Genomic DNA, 20183 nt, shown 5'->3' with positions numbered 1-20183 from the left:
TTTTTGTGATGCACTGTATAATTATTATTTAAGAAAAGAATAAGACCTGAACTTTGGGTCACCCGATCCCCCCCCCCTCCATGCAGGCGCCGCCCCCCCCCCCCTTCAAATTGTTTTAACTCACCCATGCGTGGATGAAAATGTTTGGTTATACCAGCTAAAAGATGAGACTAAGCTTTACAATGGTAAGTCGTTTGTCTATTGTATTTATGTTTGAGTTATGATAAATCCCGGTTTCGTTTTTGTGACGCACTGTATAATTATTCGACATAAGAACAGGACCTGAATTTTGGGTCACCCGTTTCCCTCCCACGCAGGCACCGCCCCCCCCCCCCCCGACCCACATATTAAACATCACATACCCACACACTCCCCTCATGCATTCACACAAAACATATTCTCACAAGCCCCCAAAACACACTATAAATCTCTCTACTTTCTTTATCTCCCCTCTCTCTCCCCTCTGCCTCTCTGTCTGTGTCTTTCTTTCTCTCTCTCTCCCTCTTCATTCCCTTTTGCACCAGTGTCAAAAAAATACTTCAGACTTTCCTCTGGAATTCCTTTGGACAACCCACCTGTCCATAAAGACAAACATACTGAATGCCTTTTGTTTTATTCAACCATGCCGCAAATATTTTTTATTCCAAAAAAGCTGATAATTATACAAACATGCAAAACTATTTGCATGTTCCACTCAATTTTTACTTTACAGAAATTGTACAAATAGAAATGGAAAGTCACAAACATTTACCATAATTCTACTCCACTAAATGATTCAGCATCGATGTCTACCTACCTCAAATATTCTGAGATCATAATGACCATGACACACGATACATTATTACAAATGACATGATCAGTGACTTTTTACTGAAAAACCATCGCAGCTGATTGGCTCAGAGCAAATTTGACAGTGAAAATTATTCAACAGTTTCATACAAATAGTGAAAATTCCCTATTTGGTAATTAGTTCACCATGTTGAGAAAGCATCAAATGATGAATGTGTGCTTTCATTGAAGCATGCTAAAGTGATGAACACAAGTTGCTTCATTTTCATTAATATGAGTCCACTTTTTGTATTAATCAATCTACATGAACTGTTGTTGGCTCATTAAGGCTTGACCTTGACGAGTGCTCATTTAGAGTGGTATCTTCTATGATAAAAGCGTGCAATATTCATTCAGTGCCCTATTGCGAATGAGTCACTGAATTAAACACAAGCAATCCACGAGACCTGCATAAACCATGGATTCAAAATCACCTTCATGAATCCTGGCTAATAGGTTTGCTCGATGAACCATAAGATAATTGCTGTGACCTCAATTCAAAAGAAACAACGTTAATAAGAGCAAAATGTACAGAGAGGCTTGATAAAGTACTACCTAAAAATATGTTCCTAACACCTATTTGACAGCTGATATTGCAGAGGTTTTGTCCAATTTTAAATGCTGGACCACAATACTCCTACGAACGGAATGAGTAGGATCTGCACATTCATGTTTTCTAAAAGTAAATACTCTCTTCAGTATAAAATTCCTGTACCCGGTACATCCCAAACCAAAATAAAATAAAAGTAAAATGAGTGAGAAAATTTTGAACTGTGAGCTGCTGCCCTCACTAATGTATGAAGCAGCCGTAGTGAGAATTGGAAGCAGAGTGGGGCATTAGTATGTAACGAAAAAAATGCATCCTATGAATATGCTGATGCAAATTCACAAATAATAACCCTTGATTTGTCCAAATTCAACTTTTCAATTTAATCCAGAATACTGCTCAGAATATATCTGCATCCATTACCCATTCATAACCCTTCTATAACTATTCAAAAGATGTTAGAATGAAGAATAAAAAAAATGCACTCTTATTTACCCTTCCTCAATGTATTTATAATTATATTTGTATTAATAAGACTAGTGTGTTTTATAAAGATATTTCCAAGAGATTATTACTGCAAACAGAGTTGGCAGAGTTACTCAAACTTTTAAAAAGTATCAAGTTGACAAAGACCCCCATAGACTCTACACACATCTATTTTTTTTTTCAAAACAGTCAACAAGTACCTCTGCCACACCTGGATGCATATAAAAAAGAAAAGGAATGGACTATCTAAAAGAACGAAGAAAAAGAAGTGAAAGAGGCAGGGGCAGATTACTCCTTTTTGCTCTTGTCGCTGTCACGATGGTGTAAAAATACAAAACTGAAGACAAAGACACCAAACATCATAGAGAAGGCACTTGCGTAGTAAGGGAATGCAGACGGGATGAAACGCTCGAACTGGGTGTGCTCAAAAGGACGGACCGAAACCTGGAGGAATTAACAAAAGGCAAGTATGAGTAACCATACTGCTGAACAATGTCCTGTAGCAATAATGAATGAATAAATTAGTGAATTAATTGATAAGTGAGTGAATGTACGAATATATGAATGAATGAATCAATCAATCAACCAATCAATGAATGAATGAATCAATCAATCAATCAATCACTCAATCAATCAACCAACCAACCATCAGTCAATCAATCAACCAACCAATCAGTCCATCAATCAACCAATCAGCCAATCAATCAATCAACCAATAAATGAATGAATTAATGAATGAATGGGATCAATCAACCAGTCAATCAATCGATTAATCAATCAATCTATTGATGAATTAATGAATGACTAAAACATAAACGGCTAACACAAGTATGTAGAATGTACAAGCCTTTGGTGGCTGACGATTCAATTTTGTAAAATAAAATTACCAAGAAATAATTCTCAATGACATTTGCCCCTCTGAAAATCTAAGGGTTTTCAACTAAAAAACTGATTGACATTTCCTGGGAATCTGAGAGGGGGTGGAGGGGAATGGCTCTAAAACATACACATGCAACATTTTATACAAGATCCATTTGGTACATACTTTTTTCATTAATACATACAAATACTTGTGGTGTCATTCTATTTTGATTCTGTCTGAACTAAGTTTTAGATAGTTGCCCCAACAGGCATTTATGTTTAGTAGATGTATATTGGTAGATACATACCTGTGTGGTGCTGAAAAGATGAGTGTAGCCAATGCGATTGTAATCCACTTTAAATTGAAACACACCATAGACATCAGGAAGCTTGAAGACTGTGGAGAAACGGCCATCTGTCAAGGGGATATCACAAAAAAATGTCTCATTAGCATAAATACAGAATCAAGACATCATATATCAAAAGTGACAACATGGCATGATCTTCAAAGTGCAACTTGATAGTTGAAGCATATAAACATATTTTTTTAGGGATAATAATAATTGTCTCACTGTGTCTAAACACTGTATGAAATGTAGCCAAGCTTTGACACACCATTTCTGAAAAAGATTTAAACATCTAGAATTATCTGCTGCACAAAAGCCAAACAAGAGAAATTCACCCAAGAGCTGACTAGCAACAGTGAGACTTCCAATCACGGTGTTAATCAGATAACAAAGTCACCAACACACTTAAGTCCATGTGGGACAGTGCATAATCATTATTGTTTTTATAGGAAAAGACCCAACATCTGACTAATATCCTATGATCATATTGTCTATTTCCCATTCATACACATTTCCTACGAGAATCTCCGGCACATAATTTTCATGTATACATACAAACATTTTGGTGGTAACTTTATTGCAATCTTTTAGTGTTCGAACTTACTTTCAGACTTTTATCACAACTGGCATTTACGTATGACTTACTGTTGCTCTTGAGCGAGGTGCGAACAAATGGATCAATACGGACAAACTCCAATTGGACATCTTTGGCAGAGAAGGGACGCCATTCGCCATTGACCAAAATGTCAAGCCAGATGTTGTACTCCTACATCGGGTGAAGATAGAAGGAAACATTTTCAATTCAACCAATTCAAAATATAAACACTAAAAAAGTGTGACATCAACATCTTGTTTGGTTCATTTCAACATTTCATGACTACCTATATACCACTAACTAATTCAAGGGCATGGATTGGCTTCAGCCTATGCCGTCTCCAGTTTCACAAACAAAAAAGTGGTTCCAGACATATCTATCTAGCATGACTCTCCTCAGTTCACCAATGGTATAAAGGCCTGTGACTTACTTCAGAGTACTGATGTAATCGGTCTAACTACTCCCTCTTCTTGCTGTGCCGTTTAGCTAACCTATACATAATTAATTCAACATGGATTGGTTCACAGTGGCAAAGGTACATGTGCAGAACTGCCAAATAAATACCAAACAAGCCTAATTTGTAATACAAGGCAAAAGCGATTTTGTGTCTCGCTCACTTATGAAAATAACCAGAAATATGATCGTGATTTGCGAGGGCACGCAACAGAATTGTATCAAAACTTCAATGTGAAATTGCTGGGATGGAATAACACTTGCAAGAAGAGCCTTGCATGTAAACTTTAATGTTGACCTGAAAATGACTTTTGACCTTGCCATGTGATCTCCCACTGCTACGTAACATGCAGGTCCCTCAAGTCCATCTACCATCCAACTTTGGATGAAAAGTGACTAACGGTTGCAGAGTTAGGTGTCATACAAGAGTCTTGCATGTAAACTTTAACGTTGACCTGAAAATGACCTTTGACCTTATCATGTGACCTCCAACTGTAGCATAACATGCAGGTCCCCCAAGTCCATCTACCATCCAAGTTTGGTTGAAAAGCGAATTACGATTGTGGAGTTATGTGTCATTAGATTTGTGACGGACGGACGACGGACAACATTTGGATCCCTAAGTCTCGCCTTCATCACTGGTGGGCGAGACAAAAAAGTCTAGAAAATATTGATTGCACCCATCTCACTCCCTTCCTCCCTCAAGGATGGTCTGGCCACCTACCACTTTATCCTCAATGGTATATGATGCAGGCGGGGTGGTCTCTCCAGCCTTGTGATGGGTGACACGGCTAACCCTGATGACGCCATGCTCTTTGAAGACCCACTGAGAGAGGGCCACCGCCAGGGCCTGGTTGCCAGACTCAGCATACCTAAATATTCAAGGAATTCAATAGAAAATGACATGAATTTAACATCAAAGGAGTGGATACTGGATAGGAGAATCAGTCTGAAAAGATTCATATTTACTTGGTTTCTACTTCTAGACAGTCTGATACCACATATGCTAAGTCTGTTTGGTCTACTCTCAGCTGGGTCTTATTGACGTATGTTCTACACTCCACTTTGTCCGATACTCAGCTTACATGTAGTCTAATTCTAGTAAAATCTCACACCCAGTGACTAATTTCCACTTTTTCTTCATGTAGTTAACCTATCTATTTCTATGTTATCAAATGGAAAATCAGTTCATAAAACAATTGATGTAACCATATACCGGTACATGTACACTAAATAGTGTTACACATGTAGTCCAATTCTAATAAAATCTCACACCAAGTGACTGAGTTTAAAGTGATTGGTTAACATTGGTTTGATTTTTTAAAAAATCTGAGCTAGAAGGTCACACTTGTCACCTGTGTCTGCGATATGTTACAAAAATGAAGCCCAGAAAAAATTGCGTTCAAAAATAATTATTTAGTGCTTCAAAAATTGAAATATAAAAGTGACCAGAAACACCATCTTAATTTCATCCCATACACTTATGTGTACTATTTAGGTGTCTATAAGACGCCTATTTACATAATCCGGGTTTGCCTTGTAGTTTTAGCTTTTCATTCTCAATAATGGTTGTTTTCAGGGTTTATTAGTTCTAATACATGCACTTGTACACATGTTTCATCTTGGCTTGAGAATTTTTTTAAATCGGCTGCTTACAAAGTTAAACAATACCTTTAACAGACTGAAGGACACTTACTTCTTGTTGCCTGACGATGCCTTCTGGACGGCCGACTGGAAGAACGCATCACTGAAGAGATCTACGGAACCACTGAAGACGACCCTGGCGTTGTTCCTGGCCTGTAGGGCAGCAACAAGAAGGGTGTTCTTGCCCACAGCCAAGGGGTAATCTTCCACGGGCTCCTGTGGGTTGTGCGAGTAGGCGGACGACGAGGCATGGAGGACGTCGATGATGAGGGGGTTGTCGGGGTCGGCGATAAGGCTGCAGAGGAAAGGGTTTTGGAATATCACCGGGTGGTATTTCATAGAGCTTTTCGTAAAGTTACACACAAGTTCATGCACACAATCTGTTGCATTTATATGTCAATACTACGAGTTACAAACACACAGAAAAAAATGGCCCAAACCATACATATAATGCAACCATATCATAAAATTACGGGCCAATGAATTCAAGCGAGAAAGTTGAGATGTTGCATAATGCCACCTGGTTGATCATATGAAACTCTCAGGAAGTTTTTTTATCTCAGAAGTGGTTAATTGTCAGTGTTTGATTGTTCTAGTGATGGAAATTGCAATGCTGACTTGCGGCATCAGTCATACACTGAAGGACCGGTTGGTTCGACTCAGCCCTGATATCAACCCAGTCAGTGAGAAATATTTCATAACATATTCAGCAATTCCTTGGGGAAAAATAATTTTGAAAGGCAAAGCAGTTAAAAATAATCCAATCTTAGTTTTCAGCATGTGTATTTCCATGAATAATTGATAAGTCATAACAAGTGGAATGCCTCTGGCCGTCTCACCTGCATCACACGATTCAACATAGCAGCAGTGCTGACTTTGAAAACTACTATAACTCGCACAAGATATTCAGTGATACTTGCTTACTCTTATTTCCACTTTTTATGAACTAGACCGATACATTTTACAGAGATAGGATGGTAATTCAATAAATACCCCCAATGTGGCCAAAGTTCATTGACCTCATATGACCTTTGACCTTGATCATGTGACCTATAACTTGAACAGGATGTTCAGTGATACTTGATTACTCTTATGTACAAGTTTCATGAATCAGATCCATAAACTTTCAAAGTTATGATGGTAATTCAACAGATACACCCAATTCGGCCAAAGTTCATTGACCTTTGACCTTGGTCATGTGACCTGAAAGGCGCACAGGATGTTCAGTGATACTTGATTACTCTAATGTCCAAGTTTAATAAACTAGACCAATAAACTTTCAAAGTTATGATGGTAATTCAACAGATACCCCCGATTCGGCCAAAGTTCATTGACCCTAAATGACCTTTGACCTTAATCATGAGACCTGAAACTTGCACAAAATGTTCAGTGATGCTTGATTACTATTATGTCCAAGTTTCATGAATCAGATCCATAAACTTTCAGAGTTATGATGGGAATTCAACAGATATCCCCAATTCGGCCAAAGTTCATTGACCCTAAATGACCTTTGACCTTGGTCATGTGACGTGAAACTCATGCAGGATGTTCAGTGATACTTGATTAAGCTTATGTCCAAGTTTCATGAACTAGGTCCATATATTTTCTAAGTTATGATGACATTTCAAAAACTTAACCTCAGGTTAAGATTTCGATGTTGATTCCTCCAACATGGTCTAAGTTCATTGACCCTAAATGACCTTTGACCTTGGTCATGTGACATGAAACTATGATAGGATGTAGAGTAATACTTGATTAACCTTATGGCCAAGTCTTATTAACTAGGTCCATATACTTTCTAAGTTATGACGTCATTTCAAAAACTTAACCTCAGGTTAAGATTTGATGTTGACGCCGCCGCCGTCGGAAAAGCGGCGCCTATAGTCTCACTCTGCTTCGCAGGTGAGACAAAAACTATATCCGAAAAATGTAAAATTATATCTTGGAAACAAAAAATATCTCAACCACTGATTGCTGATGCTGAAAATTTCCTCTTGTACATAAGGGTCACATATAGTCTACACCAGGGATTCTCAAATGGTGGCGCACAGAGCCTTGGGGAGTGGCGCTTGGAAGCCGTAATAAAAAAAGGAAAAATAAAGAAAATTAGGGAGATAAAAATGTATCTACCAGTAAACTGGAAATAAGGATTTGGTGATTATTTTAATAAAAAGAGAAAACAAAAACTCTTTACTTGACACTTAATTGACTTCCTCAACTTGACTTTTGTCCAATTTAGCACTCGACAGCCTCTATTATAGAGGATCGATGCTGTTCTTTTATTTATTCTATGCTGTAAAAAGTTTATGTGCAACACAAGTGATTTGAAAACCTGTAGGATTTCAATTTGAACGGCGAGAAATTTTGCACATCCAGAGTATCCTTTTTGTTTAAGAGTTAAACATCAAATAATGTGATATTCACAGAGCATCCTGATCATTAAAGATTATGAATTTGGGACATAACAAGCAGAAACTTTGTATCCGGAGCCGATTAAAATCCGAAGTTGTAAAAGTGAAATACATGTATGCTCAGATGTATTGCCTTCCGTGATTGCCTGCATGCACTCTTGCTTAACACAAACTGAATGAATGATACTGAGCCAAGATACTGCACGTGAGTTGTAGAGAGGGGCAGTTTGCCCTTGACTTGGAAAATCGGGGAACGTATAACTTTAGCCACTGGCGAACAGATGGGGGCGGGAATTGGGGGGCCCCCAAGTGTTTCACGACCAAGAAAACAAAAGGAGAAAAGGAAAGAAAAGGAAAGGGAAACATTGTATTATTATCTTAATAATATGTCAAAATATAGATCTTTGTATTGAAAAGTTCAATATTTTTGCTTCAGCTGCCATATCTAGCCCCCTCATTTTTTTTTACTCATTACGCCACTTGCTTCAGCCAATAGATCTTGTGCAGAACAGTCTGAACTAGTGGTATCATTGGAATGTTGTGAAAAAGTCACTGGCCGTTTTCTTTTGATATTGTGTAGTTTGTTGGCATTTGTATTTCTTCTGTTAATATTAATTAGAGCCCACCTGGGCAATTTAAAAGGCCTCATATTCCAAAACGTCTGGGGGCTCTGCCCCCTTGACCCCCACCAGGGGCGTCTGCCCCCCCCTCCCCCCAACCTCTGCTGATACATTGCTGGTTTGCGTAATGGATAGTGGAGCATTACAGATTCTCAACAAGAAATGTGGCGCTTCCAAAAAAGTAATTGAGAATGGCTGGTCTACACACATTAGAAATGTCTGAACTTGGGTTTTCCAGTAATACAGCATTACACATGTAGAAAGAAAACATATTTGTTCCCCAAAAAACAAGCAGGTAAAGCATTAATCTACATTCCTATGAACAAGCAAAATGCCAAAAATTACAAATTAAATGAACTTAACTCTGCGAAGAAATTGAATTGATACATACCCAACTCCGTTGAATAGGACAGGCTTGTTGCTTTTTGGACCTACAATTGTCTCAGCATCAATCATATTTTCTGAATCTGCCACAACCAATGTGTGCTACAAAAGATGAAAAAGTATATTTGTTTGCATGTAGGTGTATATATCCACATTCGATTGAATAATATGAAATAACAGCTGGATATGCAATAATACTTAAATATTCTCTTATATATGAAATTATGTTGATGCCAAAAGAATGCCATGATTACAGCTTGAAGAATAAAATAACAAAAAAACATTTTTTAAATCTATGTTTTCTTCAATACTTCATCAATTTCATTTATTAAAATTAACGAAATGAACTATCGGCTCAAATCTGTGGCTGGAGTATACCAATATGTAGTGTGCAAATTATTATGTAAATTTTATGTAAACCATATCAATGTTCGGACAGTATATCAAAGATATAACCTTAAATAACCTCTCCAGGGCTCCGTACCATAAAGATTGGCGATGAAATCAATATCAATGTTACACGCGCATGAAGTTCAAATACTGACCCGGGACCAATCAAAGGTGTTCTTTCATATTTGCAATTTATTGCAAACCTTTATGTTACAGATCCCCGGTCTTCAAAACATAAAAATTATGGTAACCTCCAGTACACTCACATATCCTTCATCTTTAACATCGTAATTAAGATGATCAATAACTGATGTGCCCTCTTCATCAAATTCAAGTCCACAATTACTTCCAAGTTCTCTTAATGGTTCTCCTGCAGAAAATATATACAAAAAAAATCAAATGTGAAAGGAAGGTCAAATCAGGTACATGTACAAGAACCTAAAGATATGTGAAACAAAAAAGATGTAAAACCCTTCATTAATTCAAGCAACTAATTGTGTGAGGGGTTCTACTCTTTTGTAGTTACTGAACAAAAAAACGTGAAAGCTTTTTCATTCCTCTTTACGATAAGTTAGAATTTTTTCCATCAACACTAGTCAAACTCAGTCCATTCTTGAAACAATCAATGTAACGAGTCTTTCCACACCCCCCCCCACACACAAACACACCCTATATTTTCAGACAGATTGTATGTTTGCTGTCCCCTAAATACATTTCTATGACTCTCCAGTATATGTACAACACAAAAAGGTAGACTTAATTTCTTATCTCAGGACTGACAATCTGACAGCATTACCCAATATACAGTAAAAACTTTAAAGGGGAATAAAACCCTGGTTATAAAAGGTAGTGTTGGAAAAGAGAAAATTAAGAAAACCAGAAAGGTGAAAGTTTAAAAGAAATCACGACAAGCAGTAAGAAAGTTATGGCTGCTTAAAGATTGAGATCCCTAAGACTGTAAATTTCAAATTGGCAACTGGGTATGTAAATCATGACAAGAGGGCAAGGACAACTTTATCAGGATTTTGCGGTTTTCATCCAGGTAGGCCCTACTTATACCTCTGGGGCGGTAACCAAAATATAACCTCAGGTAGCATACTGTTTATTTTGCCATTTTACATACATGTATGTTGGAGTGAGTGGAAGAGTAGTGCTTGCCTTACATCACTATGACATCAAAAACACGGTCAATTTAAAATCTCCATGGGTAAAGTGATTGCCAATTTTAACAACTTTCCGAAAATTCATAACTTCCTTATTGTTTGTCCAACATTGTTCAAACTTTGAACTTATCTGATTTTTCTTTTTCCTCTAAAAAACAACTTTTTATTTGGGTTGGTTTAACCAACTCTTCTAATCACTTACCTATATCTGAGCTACCAGCTACAAGAATGTTTCCTCCTTCATCAATAAAATCTGTTAAAGTATTTTCTCCAATATCTCCACCAAATTCTGCAAAAAGACAACGTTAGCAATTATTAAATATACCTGATATACAATGTAAATATAGAGATTTGTTTCACATGTTCTCAATGTACATTTCATGCTCTAATCGAACATCTTTACATCTCTGAAATCTAAGGGTTTTTTTAATTTTTTAAAGACCCTGACCGGTGTAAAAACAATCATATATCAAAATAAAGGTAATGATTCATACAATACAAGTATACCAAAAATATTACTTATGGCCATGCGTTTTGAGTTGGGCCCATTTCCGTTACAACTCAAATTTTCCTCGAAAATCGCACCATTCTATACAAGTGTATTTTTTCTTATGTTTGACATCCTTTACCCATAAAAGTATATATATTCTCAAAGGAAATTGTCTGAGGAATTCAAAAATGCAATCAGAAAAGGCATAGGGTAATGTCATAAAAAGTTAAAGGTCAAAATATGTGAAAAACTGTGAAAAAATCATACTTCCCAATAAATCTGAGAATCAGATAAACTTTACACCCTATAGGGAAATAACATACATATTTCAACTCTTTAGAGTGAGACCTTTCCAGTGATATATAACTTGTTGGGAATAACTCTACCAAAATAACTGGGCGCAATCATCTTTTAAGACCAAATTTCACATCACAATTTTTGCGGGTAAATATGTATCAATGCTTGATTTACCCCTAAAATATTGATTAGTCTTGCCTTTAGTTGCATAAATACACTTGCAAACACTAACCAGTATATTATAATATATTTACTGTGGTTATTTTGAATAAAAAATGATTTCATTTGACTCAAATTGTGGGATTTGTCACCTCTTGGCTCAAAGACCGGTGGACCACAGGTTGACAACTGAGAGTCAGGTTTAACTTATAGATATAGGAAAATGTGAATGCACAATGAAAAGTTCTCATTAATGCTTAAGCTTATTTAAAATTAGTGTGAACAAAAACAACTGACAAGTTATAAATAAATCCAGACACCTGGCAAAAATACTTTGTTATTTTAGAGTGTTATATTTTAAATACACCCTCTTGCTCAACATTCAGCAGGATATGGTCTCTTGGTACTGGGTCAATTGAAAGTCAATGCACAGAACATATTTCTATGGGTACATTTGCCTCTGTTTTTTATAGTTTAATTTTTGTACCAGTTTCATTCTCAAGTAGTTTTTTGTTTAGTTTTTTTTTATAATTTGGAAAAATATTCTCTGAACACTTTTGTGCCAGCCAAATATGTGTCATTTACTGATTTATAGAAGCAGTGTGATGTAACATTAAGAAAAAAGTAAATAGAATCAGATGAGGACTTTATTGAAACAAACAAGTTTTCATTAATTAAAATTGCATAAAAGGTGTATTTATATCTATTATGTTACCAGAGTAATCTGAAGATTCTGACACAAAGTTATCACTATCAGTCTTTGTTGTCAATATTGAAACCATGAGGTCATAATCATCAAAACAATAGATTAATTTATCTCTGAAGCCTTTAATTAGTTTGTGCTTTTCTTTTTGAAATTTATGCAGCTTCTAAATTTTATTCAAGGTGTAACCTACAACTGCATTTTATCTCCTCATTTCCTATACATCAGACAGTCACAATTTCAATCATGTTAATTTCATGTTTAACATCAATTAATTATACTAATTAGCTTAATTAGGTACCCTTTAAACTTAAAAGTTCAAATTTGACCCACTTATGATTGAAGAATAAGCTAGTGAGCCCCAAAACTATTACATATTTAGGTACTGTGATGAAATGAAAATTTATGCTCCCCTCGTCATGCTCCCCTCGTCTACCACCATGCAAAAATGGCCAATTGATGTTACATAATTGCTAATTACTGGTAAACGAAGTAATCTCAAGTATTTCTTTTTCTTTTAAGTAATTGGTATAAAGATTCCCTTTAATATGATACCAAATATACCCATGTAGCACATGTATTTCAAGTTTTATACCATTAATTATTTCTGTGCTTGTTGTGCAAATGTAACGATACCACCTATTTGCGGGCCCAACTTAAAACGCATGGCCTTATATCTCCTTCCAATAATTAAAAATATTAAATAAAAATCAAAGAAACTGCTCCTCCAAATTACGCTTTGATTGAGCACCCCCACGTCGCCTGGAAATGATGACGTCACGTTGTGTCTGGAGGGTTGTGATTCCATAGGTTTGTGTACAAAAGCATTGGGTATTTTCTTCCATTTCCATGTTATGAATCCATTTTTTTTCGTTTTCAGATGAAAATGGCACCCCTAAAAATTATTCACTGTTCAAATTGTTGTAAACCTACAACTATTCACTACCTTTTTTGTGATTTCTTTGTTTGGCTCTTATTGGGCCTAAATTGCTATGTCAGGAAAAGTTGTTATACATAATCAAAATGCAGATAGAATTGAAATCTGCGCCAAATAAGCAGGAAATAGAATATGGCAAAAACTAGTTCAAAACTGTAGATTTCATAAATTCAAGCTTGTGGGAAAAAATATATATGATATCCCTCTGTGATAGAAGTGAAGAGAATGAAATGCGTTATCTGGAAAACAAAAAAATCACCCAGTTTTTTTCTGTACAAACCTATGGAATCACGACGCTTCTTACACAACGTGACGTCACGGTCTCGAGGCAGGTGAAAAGCACAATAAAGCCTATTTTCTAAACGGGGTTCGAAGCCCGATAATTGGAATATTCTTAAGCAAAATACTCAGCTGGGAAGCGGTGAAAATGCATAAAGCATACCTTGCTGTATTTAGTAGCTTATAAGCTTTCGATTGGTATATAATTTGTCAGTTTCATTTTTGGGTCCGGTCTGGATCTTTAAATAAGACAAATCAGGGGGAGCATTTCATGAAACAAATAGTGTTTAAAACTATTTGTACTGAAATCATTGAATCTGATTGGCTAATCACTGACAAGAGGCTTCATGAAACATTCCTCTGATGACAAGTGTCTGATATCTTCTCAAAATAATGTTTCCTTTTATTCTCTATGTTATTGTATCGCCTTCCTATCACAAAAACCCTCACAAGAAATTTTCAGATGCACAAAATGTAAATCTAAACACTTTGATCCTAAGTTGAAGTATCACTGATATTTGCTAATACATGTATGCATTAAAAAGGGAAATATGGGAAATATATAAAGGGCTCAGATTAATATTTTATAAAGAAAAAAATTCTACAAAGAAGCATTTCATGGTGCAAATAGTCCAGTAATTTTTAAGGACAACTGTAACGTCTACATTGTACATGTAAAAGCTACTGGAATCCTTGCATCTGATTTCGGATTGGCAGAGTGCAAATTTGTAGAGGCAAGAAACTCACTGATAAAATCCTGAAACACTTCCCCATTCTACAATATACATATATATGTATACATTGAAATCACAATCTTCAGAATAAAAGGAATGCAGAAATACAAGTGAAACTGAAACAGAGGATTATCCTACCTTCTACTGATGGGCAAAATAGCACGAGATGTTCATAAAGGTATTCCCCATAGCTGCTTAGCTTCAGGTTGGGATCATCAGCAGTCTTGTATGTCAGGTCAAAACCTCTCTCTACATTACAGAAAAAAAAAATAAGACAGGAATATTGACTATGAAGAAAAGTTTTACCATGAGAGGATGCAAAGTTACCGACATGATTTTGCCACAAACAGGAAGTGAATTTAAATGTGTACATGTATATGAACATCCACCTGGTTAGACTTAACCCTTATTAAAATGGGGGGGGGGGTAAATTTGATCCCCCTCAACAAATTTTGTCACCACGCCGTCACACAAATTTCTTTGACTGCGCCGCTCACTGACTTTTTACTTTCAAGTCTTGCACATCTTTTGAGACCAAATTTGCGACGCCCGGGTCGGCGGTTCCAAAATTTTGCAATGTTTCGGAAGTGCATGTCGGACCAGAAACTGCTCAAAAACGTGAATCTGTGTAAAAAATCAATGCAAATTGTGTTTTTAACCAAAAATCATAAATATATTATTTTTAATTTTGTTGGTTTAAAATGGATTTATTTATGCTATTTATGATCGCAAAAGGGTCCTCGACAAAGTTCATCAGGAAAAACAATTTTAAAAAAGGTTTGAAAAACAAACAAATACATAAGAATTAAAAAAACAATACAATACATAAGAAATTCAGTATATTTTTGCTATTTTTTGTAGATATTTGGTAGAATTATAATAATTGACACTCCCATCAAAAAGTGGAATGCCTCTGGCCATCTCACCTGCATCACGCGATTCAAAATAGCAGCAGTGCTGACTTTGAGAACTAATATAACTCGCACAAGATGTTCAGTGATACTTGGTTATATGCATGTACTCTTATTTCCACATTTTATGAACTAGACCAAATGACCAATACAATTACAGAGATAGGATGGTAATTCAACAAATACCCCCAATGTGGCCAAAATTCATTGACCTCACATAACCTTTGACCTTGATCATGTGACCTGAAACTTACACAGGATATTCAGTGATACTTGATTGCTCTTATATGTCCAAGTTTCAAAAGTCAGATCAATAAACTTGTAAAGTTATGATGGTAATTTAACAGATACCCCCATTATGGCCAAAGTTCATTGACCTTTGACCTTGGTCATGTGACCTAAAATGCGCACATGATGTTCAGTGATACTTGATTACTCTTATGTCCAAGTTTTATGAACTAGACCAACATACTTTCAAAGTTATGATGGTAATTCAACAAATACCCCCAATTCTGCCAAAGTTCATTGACCCTAAATGACCTTTGACCTTGATCATGTGACCTGAAACTTGCACAGGATGTTCAGTGATACTTGCTTACTATTATGTCTAAGTTTCATGAATCAGATCCAAAAACTTGTAAAGTTTTTATTGTAATTCAGCAGATACCCCCTTATCGGCCAAAGTTCATTGACCCTAAATGACCTTTGACCTTGGTCATGTGACGTGAAACTCATGCAGGATGTTTGATGATACTTGATTAACCTTATGTCTTAATTTAATGAACTAGGTCCATATATTTTCTAAGTTATGATGTCATTTCAAAAACTTAACCTTAGGTTAAGATTTTGATGTTAATTCCCCCAACATGGTCCAAGTTCATAGACCCTAAATGACTGTTGACCTTGGTCATATGACATGAAAATCAGTTAGGATGTTCAGTAACACTTGATTAACCTTATGGCCAAGTTTCATGAACTAGGTCCATATACTTTCTAAGTTATGATGTCATTTCAAAAACTTAACTTTAGGTTAAGATTTGATATTGACGCCGTCGGAAAAAGCGGCGCCTATAGTCTCACTCTGCTACCCAGATGAGACAAAAATCAGCATTCTACTAGCTGTATAAATTGAGTTACAGTAAAGGCAAATACAGACATAAAAAACAAATTTATGTCAAATTTCATATGCTCATTTGCATAATTAATACAAAATATCTATAAAAAAATTTGAAAATTTTACTATACACTCTTGTAGTTTAAATCCGGCTCTATGCACTTGCAAATTTGCAATCAGCGGCCGAGATATGTATATACTGGTCCGAAAAAGCCTAGTTAAGATAGGATTAATGTACCAGTAACCATTTTATTCGAACTTAATGTGCGGCACTGGCACGAGTCCGTCAGTCCCAGATGATCTGGAAAGTTGAAACAGGAGAACAAACATCAACTCATATACTGATAAATTTAACATTCTGGATATGAAATGTTCTTCCAAAGTCAATATTTTCTTTAGGGTTATCATTAAGGAGATTCTCTGTCGATACCTCGCTAAAAATATCTTACCCATATTGATAAATTGATAACTACTGACAAAAGAAAAAAATAAGAACATAATCAATACGCAATTTTTATGCATCATAGCAATGTCATACACTCGTGTTGGTCAAAATTTGTATCTGTATTTATATACTTTTATTGAAAAAGACTTGCATTTAATTATTCAATTATGCTAATTTATTCATGAAATATAACATTTGCTCAATCAAAAATTATAGTGCCTCAAAGCTGCTAATTTTTTTATTCACAGATCAAATGTACTTTAAAAATATTTGGTATCGCAATTTTTTTCTTATGAATTATTTTGTTTTTATTTTCTTACGTATTTCTTCGCATTTTTTTCTTGTTCTTTCGATGGAAATTGTGGCACAAGATCAAATTAACAATTTAAAGTAGAAATGATACATTTATGAATTTCAGCTTATACACAATTTGCGTTGGATTTGTACATGAATTCATGTTTTTGAAGAATTTTGGGTCTTGTCTTCTTGTCTTTCCGTTAATGCCCACAATCATTATATTGATTATTATGGCATATGAACGTCAAGATTGACTTGACTTACCAGGACCGGCAGGTGCAATACACCGGGTGAACACCCTACTCTTTGACGAATAGTGTATTGGTTTTAACGTGCATAGGTTGTGATTCTCCTATACACGGGACCAACATTTGCGTCCTTTCCGATGGACGGAGTGTTTTCCAACTGCATTCACACCTGCACTGAATACAGCGGTGAGGCACGATAACACACAACGCTATAGCATCAGATTTTTTGTTAGACGCGTTTCGGCATGAGCGGGACTCGAACCCCTCACGATGAGATCTACGATCTTATCCGAAACATGCGCTCTAACCGACTGAGCTACGCTGCCTCTCCGACATGCACTTACATAATGATGGGTAATTTCGTACCCGGGCATCGTAAATGTGATCTCAAAATGTGTGCAAGATTTGAAAGTAAAAAGTCACCGAGCGGTGAGGTTGAAAAATTTTGCATGGCAAATTAATCGTGAAAAATGAGGGGGCGGAATCCAGCCTTTTAGGGTTAAAATCCGCGTTCATCGGATGTAAATGATTACAACATCTTTTCACAAACATAAATACATCCTCACCTTTCACATTATTAGCATTAGTTTTAGAGCTTGCATACTATATACTTGCATCGGTCCATAAGTCAGTAAAGGCGCACGGCCAATATTGGAGACTGTTTCCAATGTGGGAGATTATCTCCAATATCAGAGACTTCTGTGAAGAATTTGGGTATCCAATTTCAGAGACAGTCTCCAGTTTTGGAGACTAATTTCCTTTGTTTACATTTGCGGCAAAAGGATTACCTTGGCGGCAAATAAAAATGTGATAAGCAGATTCCTCATGAAAAATTACACCTTTTCACCGTCTACTTTAAAAATTCACCATCTACTTTTGTTTTGATAAGGATTTTTGTTGTCATCCACACACAAAACAAATGGGCTTCTGACCTCAGCGAGACAAAATTTTGGGTGGAAAAAATTATGCTTTTGTTGGTGTTGTTTCTTTTGTCCTTTTGCAAAGCAAGTCTCCAATGTGGGAGATTGTCTCCCCTATTGGAGAGAGTCTCCCATATTGGCCGTGCGCCTCTACTGTAAGTCATGTAAGTTTAAAGTTATCAATAAATATGAATCATGAATTCTATTTTAAATAGAATTTATTTTTTATGATGCAAAAATACAATTCATATTTATCGGCTGATGCAACTTGCAAGTATTTTTTAAATCTAAGTTGGCAGCTATACACGCGTGCCTGTGCTCCCTGGGTTAACTCTCCAGACTAGGTTAGAACCGTTAGTTAGTTAGGATTAATTGTAGTCTGTACATTCATGAATAACGCCCAACATGATTTATTGCATGTGGGACTGTGGTCAGGTGGTGAATTTAAAAGTTCAAACATCTGATTCATCGTGAAAAAAATAACACTGTTATTACATACCCTGTAGAGATTTGAAGAACATCGAATGCGACTCTCGCATAGTCATTGAATCTAGGAGAACCAGGGTCTTTCCTCCACCCTGAACACTGCTAAGGATGGCCAGAAGCCCGCAGAGAACAAGTGCCACGCCGACTGCCATTTTGGTCAAAATACTGAAGAACTGAATTAGCCAATTTGAAGATGATATTGAATTTAAAAACTCTTTTTGAATAAAAGTAAAATGATTTGATAATCCTAATAAAATTTTAATAATAATTATAAACTCAAAAAGGTAAATTTTAATTTAAATTGCTAAGCTAAAAAGCATAATAATTTATTTTTGTACTATTCTATTTATGAACTGTACTAGTTTGACACTGAACAGAACCAATCAACTAACGCCAACGTGCAACGTGTACAAAAGTACCACTAGTATATTGTACTAGTATATGAATGATATGAAGCTGCAGTAGCCCAAGCTAGGTGCTAGTCTACAAGTACAGACCCTGATTGGAATTTTGATCAACAAGTGTGCCTCCACGCAAAGACTAGTTACTAAATAAACTTGCTGTTCCTATGGCCTTCAGTACACAAGGCATGAGTAGGCTGCCATTCAGACCCTTTGCTCGAGTGAAGGGTTTGCCCACTAGCAGACTAGCTATGTGCTGCGGAACGGTTTTAAAGGGAAAGGTCACCCTGAAGAAAACTTTGTTGTAAAATAGCAGAAAAAATAGTAAAAAATATTGGTGAAGGTTTGAGGAAAATCCATAAAGAAAGTTATTGGAGTTCAAAGTTTTGGATTTGTGACGTCATAAACGAGCAGCTGCCCCATGTGTTATGTAATATAAAATGCATGAATTTCAAATTTTGTATGGTTCCTGATGACTTAATTTTGTTTTCTATTCATGATCGGGTGTGAAATGATTTGTCTATTGATGTATACAAAAGGTTCAGTGAAAACCATTTATAATTTTCTGAGAAAATGACATTTCATTTTTTTACCGCTATGTAGGATTGCTGCTCGCATATGACGTCACAAATCAAATAATTGAAATTCTAATAACTTTTTAATTACTTGATGAATTTTTCTCAAACCTTCGGCAATATTTTTTTATTATTTTTGCCGCTATTTTTACAATAAACTGTTTGTCAGGGTGAACTTCCCCTTTAAAGTGGGGGCTGAGGCGGCCAATGATTAAAGGGTCACAGTCATCAGATGCTCATTTTTCGGATGGTTTTAGAAAAAATATGGGGGGAGGATAAAGAATGAAATAACAAGAAAGGTATGTTGTAGTCCTTTCGCGGTGGTGAAACTTACATAGAGCCGAGTACTCCTATATTTTGTTGCTGTTGGATCTTATTGCTCTTTTATTTTCAACCAGACTTTATGGTCCGAATTCACAAAGGAGGTTTAAACCAGGAGGGGGTTTAAACCACCAAAA

The 20183-nt window shown here is 36.0% G+C and overlaps 1 protein-coding gene across 1 annotated transcript; it reads right to left on the bottom strand.

Annotated features, from left to right (window-relative positions):
- Positions 1 to 557: 557 nt before the first annotated feature.
- On the bottom strand, positions 558 to 18936 carry LOC121427251 (dolichyl-diphosphooligosaccharide--protein glycosyltransferase 48 kDa subunit-like). The gene is made up of 10 exons (XM_041623572.1): positions 18763 to 18936; positions 14467 to 14577; positions 10932 to 11018; positions 9833 to 9936; positions 9184 to 9278; positions 5814 to 6056; positions 4842 to 4989; positions 3715 to 3835; positions 3031 to 3137; positions 558 to 2305 (listed from the first exon to the last, which is right to left on the bottom strand). Exons 1-10 carry the CDS (start codon positions 18899 to 18901, stop codon positions 2150 to 2152), a joined length of 1311 nt encoding a protein of 436 aa, XP_041479506.1. The 5' UTR covers positions 18902 to 18936; the 3' UTR covers positions 558 to 2149.
- Between the last annotated feature and the right edge of the window lie 1247 nt (positions 18937 to 20183).

The sequence above is a fragment of the Lytechinus variegatus genome, chromosome 14, assembly GCF_018143015.1.
Source record: "Lytechinus variegatus isolate NC3 chromosome 14, Lvar_3.0, whole genome shotgun sequence".
In the NCBI taxonomy this organism is placed as follows: Eukaryota; Metazoa; Echinodermata; class Echinoidea; order Temnopleuroida; family Toxopneustidae; genus Lytechinus; species Lytechinus variegatus.
Note: the sequence above shows the minus strand (reverse complement) of the source record. Positions and strands in the feature narration are given on the sequence as shown.